This window comes from Carlito syrichta, unplaced genomic scaffold (genome assembly GCF_000164805.1).
Source record: "Carlito syrichta isolate Samal-C Ts95f unplaced genomic scaffold, Tarsius_syrichta-2.0.1 Scaffold304603, whole genome shotgun sequence".
Classification (NCBI taxonomy): domain Eukaryota; kingdom Metazoa; phylum Chordata; class Mammalia; order Primates; family Tarsiidae; genus Carlito; species Carlito syrichta.
In genome coordinates, this window is record NW_007248699.1 from 159,822 (window position 1) to 164,602 (window position 4,781).

At 62.3% G+C, this 4,781-nt stretch overlaps 1 protein-coding gene across 1 annotated transcript in view; it reads right to left on the reverse strand.

Moving 5' to 3' along the window:
* The window catches only part of GCGR (glucagon receptor), a 4,845-nt gene extending 810 nt beyond the window's left edge, over nucleotides 1-4,035 (reverse strand). The window contains exons 1-12 of the mRNA XM_021713563.1: nucleotides 3,806-4,035; nucleotides 3,595-3,697; nucleotides 2,657-2,764; nucleotides 2,464-2,585; nucleotides 2,267-2,373; nucleotides 2,030-2,186; nucleotides 1,783-1,942; nucleotides 1,652-1,712; nucleotides 1,293-1,362; nucleotides 848-936; nucleotides 518-656; nucleotides 407-448 (exon numbers count right to left, since the gene is read on the reverse strand). Coding sequence (XP_021569238.1) covers nucleotides 407-448; nucleotides 518-656; nucleotides 848-936; nucleotides 1,293-1,362; nucleotides 1,652-1,712; nucleotides 1,783-1,942; nucleotides 2,030-2,186; nucleotides 2,267-2,373; nucleotides 2,464-2,585; nucleotides 2,657-2,764; nucleotides 3,595-3,697; nucleotides 3,806-3,862 — 1,215 coding nt within the window. The 5' untranslated portion in view covers nucleotides 3,863-4,035. The remainder of the gene's footprint in view (nucleotides 1-406; nucleotides 449-517; nucleotides 657-847; nucleotides 937-1,292; nucleotides 1,363-1,651; nucleotides 1,713-1,782; nucleotides 1,943-2,029; nucleotides 2,187-2,266; nucleotides 2,374-2,463; nucleotides 2,586-2,656; nucleotides 2,765-3,594; nucleotides 3,698-3,805) is intronic.
* Nucleotides 4,036-4,781: the final 746 nt, after the last annotated feature.

Below are 4,781 nucleotides of genomic sequence, written 5' to 3' on the forward strand. Positions count from 1 at the left end.
TGGGGCAGGCCAGTAGTAGGGCCTGCCCATCCTCTCTCCAGATGACCCCGCTGTGGACCTTGCCCGAGATGCCCAGCCTCAACTCGAGGGGCGCAGGGTGACACAAGCTCCATGCTGGGCACAGTGGTGCCATCCACCCACCCAAGGAAGGCTGTGATCTGCAGACACCTGGGGACTCCCCCTCCCACTGCCTGTGCACTCCCTGAGGACAGGGCTGAGGTTAACCCATCCTGGGGCCTGACACCCAGCACCATGGCAACCGCACCCAATATGCAGGGGGAGGGAATGGCCTCCCCCTCGTGTGCTCAAGCCCCTGGGCAGGGGTGGGCCTAGCATCCATGTGCCTGTCTCTAAATCTGACCCCGAGGGCCAGGGCTGATGGTCTCGGAGCTCCCTTCCCACCTACCTCCTTGTTGAGGAAGCAGTAGAGAACAGCCACCAGCAGGCCCTGGAGAGAGAGAGTGGTCAGGGACAACTCCCCGGGCCAGGAGTCGGGGGGCCACGGGTGGGAAGGCACCTGGAAGGAGCTGAGGAAGAGGTCAAAGAAGAGCTTGGCGAAGCGCAGAGTGCCCTGGGCGTGTTCATCGGTCACGAAGGCGAAGACCACTTCGTGGACCCCCAGCAGGGGGATGAGGGTCAAGGTGGACTTGGCCAGCCTGCAAGGGCAGAGCCTGAGCCACCAACTGGCCCTGCCCCCTGGCCCCACCTCCCCCAGGAACCTCAGTGGTCCTGTCCCTCATTCCCACTCTGCCCCTATGGCCCTCCATGTCCCCACCACCCCAGCCACCCTCTGGCTCTCAAGGGTCTCTAGGTCTGCCAGGTGCCAGTTCCCACCACCCCCACTCACCGGAACTTGTAGTCGGTGTAGTGCATCTGGCGAGCTCGAAGCTTGGCCACGAGAAGGAGAATGATGCGGACAAAGATGAAGAAATTGATCTGTGTGAGGAGGGCCCAGGTCAAGGGCAGCTCCAGAACTCCAGGGAGCAGCTCTGTGTCCTTGAATGGCCCCGCCTGTCTCTCCCGCAGGTGGGCCTGGCAGCCAGATGGGCCTGGGGCCACAAGGAGGAGGAGCCCAGGGCCCATCTGCCCAGCCAAGGAAGGGCAACCTGGCCCGCTTCCCAGGTGCTGGCCAGTAGCTGGCGGGGTGCCGAGGCCTCCCTCTCTGTCCTCCCAGGCAGGATGCTGTCTGTCTCGAGGGGCAGCTTAAGGCCGCCGAGGAAGGCGGGGCCTGGGGAAGCCACCCGCCAGTGTCAGCAATCCTCCTTGTGACAGCAGGCGCCTCATTTCCTCACCACGAGGGCCAGGAAGACCGGGAAGCGCAGAATCCACCAGAAGTCCATGTTGTCATTGCTGGTCCAGCACCTGCAAGGGTGGACTGCTCACACCAGGGAGCACACAGCTCATCCCAGCCCCTCAGCCCCCCACCTTGATTCTTCAGGATCTAATTAGTGCCTCAGGAAAGGAAGGGAGAAGGTTGAGTACAGCCTCCTCCCCACGCACCAGGCTGGCTACAGCCTCTCACGGCCTCTGGCCCGAGCTTCCAGATCCTAGCTCCCCAATCCCCACAGGGTCCCTCAGACCTCGGCTCCCTGACACCCCCAGAATCCCTCCCTCTGCTGGCCAAGGCATTCCTCATTCGGCTCATACTCACTGGACATTCTCGAACAGACACTTGACGACCGCCCAAGGGATGACAAACAGCATGGGGGCACCTGCAGGGGGACAGTGGCCGTGATCCGGAGGCCTTGGCTGACCTGCCCCCCACTGTGGCAGCCCACTCACCCCAGCCGATGCCCAGGTACAGGGGGAAGAAGCTCCTCTCGGGGAAGGTGGCGAGGCCCAGCAGGCTGTGCAGGTACACGCCCTCTACCAGCAGCCAGCAGTAGTTGGCCACGATGCCATACTGCATGAACACCGCGGCCACACGGCAGCCGGCCACCGCCTAGCACAGGGTGCAGTGTGAGCGGGGGTCACACGGTCACCTGCCCGCCTGGGGCCAGACCGGGCTTGCCCACGGGTGGGCACTCACCCCGTCACTGAGCCAGACGCCCACACTGAGGTCATCGCCGATCTTCTGGCTGTAGCGGGTCTTGAGTAGCCTGTCGATGACCAGCACAGAGCTGGCCTTCAGCACGAAGGACACGAAGAGGTTCACGTGGATGTAGTTTCGGGTGCAGTGCAGCTTGCTGCAGGGACGGTGAGTGAGTGTCCGCCTGCCCCCATCGTGCCCACTGCGGGCAGCCCCGGGTGCTGACAGGCAGCCTACCTTATGCCCAGCAGGACAACCAAGGCGAGGAGCAGGGCTCCCAGGGACAGGCTGTAGCCCACTGTGTACATCACCTGGAAGTTGCTGTACAGCTTGGCCACCTCCTTCTGCAAGTCACAGTGGCCGGTCAGGGCGGGGCGGGGGCTGCCGCACCCATCCCCACATAGCCCCATCGTATCTGCCCCCCACAGGCTGACCTGGAACTCAATCTCCTCGTTGTCCATCTGGCACTGGGAGGCATTGCGCCACGGCTGCCCCCGGGGCCCGCGCACCCACTGCCCATCAGGCCCGCACCTCTTGAACACGAGGCGGTGTTGCACTGAGGGTTGAGGCAGGCTTGGGTCAGCCCCACCCCTATCCCCTCCCCCTGCCCCTTCCCGCTATGGTTACCTTTGTGGTGCCAAGGCAGGTACCAGGGGCAGGAGATGTTGGCCGTAGTGTTGGGGGGGGTGTCGGGCCAGCAGGAATACTTGTCGAAGGTTCTGTTGCAGACCAGCTCTGCAGGGCAGGGGCCCAGGTCTCCCTCAGCAGACCTCTCTCCCTCCTTCTGGAAACCCCCCGAGCCTGTCATCTCCTCCCCAGGCATGCAGCCCTAACTGCTGCTTCCCTACCTGGGCCTAGGACCAGGATGTCCTGACCATCTGCCTCTCCTGGGACAACCACGCCCACCCCAGCCCTGCCCAGTGCAGTCCAGTTCTGAGCTCCAGGTCCACCAGGGCACCTTCCCTTAGAGATCTCCCCTCTCAAACCTGCTCCAAACAAACACCAGGGGCCCCCTCTCCCCAGTGATCGTCTGGCAGCCCTCTCTGGGGGCTGAACCCTGAATCCAACGGCATCCTTCCCTGTGGCTCCCACACCTGGCCCCCTTCTGCCCAGCACAGGCCACCCTCCTTTTCTGCACAGTTGTATGGCTCCCCCATCTCCCAGAGTGTCCAAATCACACACTCGGTCATTGAGCCCTCTCCAGGCCTGTGTGCTTTGCCAGCCCTCTACATCCCACCTCCCCCCACACACTGCCCACTGTGAGCTCTGTAGAGACAAAGATGGTGTCACCAGATCTGGGCATGAAGACGTCAGAAACAGTCAATTCTGGGGGGCAATTCTACCATTTCTGGCTGTGTAGCCTTGGACAAGTCACTAGCCTCTCTGTGCCTCAGAGTCATCTCTCCTGTAAACGGGGGTAGAGGCCTGGGGAGTGACAAGCCTCCCCCCCAGCAGGTTGCTTCAAGGGTCACCTAAGCACCCAGGAAGCACCAAGGACGAGAGCCTAGGAAGTGCTGCACAGGCCAGGCCCAGGCTGGAAGCTAGATGGCCCTGGGGGCGCTCACCAGTGGGGGGTGGCAGCAGGCTCAGGTTGTGAAGACACTGGTCACTATAGAGCTTCCACTTCTCAAACAGGAAGTCCATCACCTGAGCAGAGGAGGCCTGTGGCTGGGGGACAGATGCACGAGCAGACAGACAGACAGACAAAGAGAGCCAGTCAGCACGGCGATCAGCACAGAAGAGTTCCCTGCCAGGTGGGGTACAGCAAACCCTCACCTGGTAGGCCAGGAGCAGCAGCAGCAGGGGGGCGTGATGTGGCCAGGCCAGGGGCATGCCTCTGGGTCTCTGCCCCCCACATCGGGCAGGGGCTGCAGGTCTGGGATGACGGGTCCTGGTGGGTGTGCTCACTTCTCCGTGGCTGCTGAGTGGCAGAGCAGCAGGGTCTGGACAGTCCTGACCAGTGGGGTGTCCGGCTCCCCAAAAACTACCCCCTGAGCCTCACAGTCCTATGGATGAAGAGGCAGCTGGGAGGTTGCTCTTTGCCCATGTGGAGTTGGGTGGCCTGGCCAGCCTCCACACACCAGGAGGTCTCATCCAGAGTTATGGGGGCTGTACTGTCTCCCTTGGTGAAGTTGGCTTTCCCACCACCTGGGTTGTCTCTCCCCTCTGTGCTGGTGGCAGCCACCCCACCTTCCTGCTTGGTCACACAAAGCTCTTGAAGGGGGGTAGCCTTGCCAGCTGCCAACCTCCTCCCTCAGCCTAGCGGTCCCCAACTGAGCCTCACCCTCACCATCCGCCTACCTATTCTTTTTTTTTTTTTTTGAGTTGGAGTCTCACTCTGTCGCCCAGACTGGAGTGCAGTGGCCGCTCCCGGCCACCGCAGCCTCGACCTGCTGGGCTCCGGCGATCCTTCCGAGTAGCCAGAATTACAGGCATGCGCTACCACGCCTGACTGATTTTTTGATTTTTTATTGTAGAGATGAGGTCTCGCCTCTCCCGGCGGATCTTGAACCCATGGGCTCAGGCCATCCACTCACCTCAGCCTCCCAAAGGCGCGGGATTACAGGCTGAGCCGCCGAGCCCGGCTCGCCTACCTATTCTTAGTTCCTGGGAAAGTTGGCCTGCCAGGCTGACCTAACCCAGCACTCTGAGTGTGGGGGTGGTGGTGCCAGCTCATCCATCACTCAGTCCCAGGTGCCACGGTGAGCAAGGTGGTCCAGGCCAGCTTGCAGTCATGCTGGGGCCAGGTGTG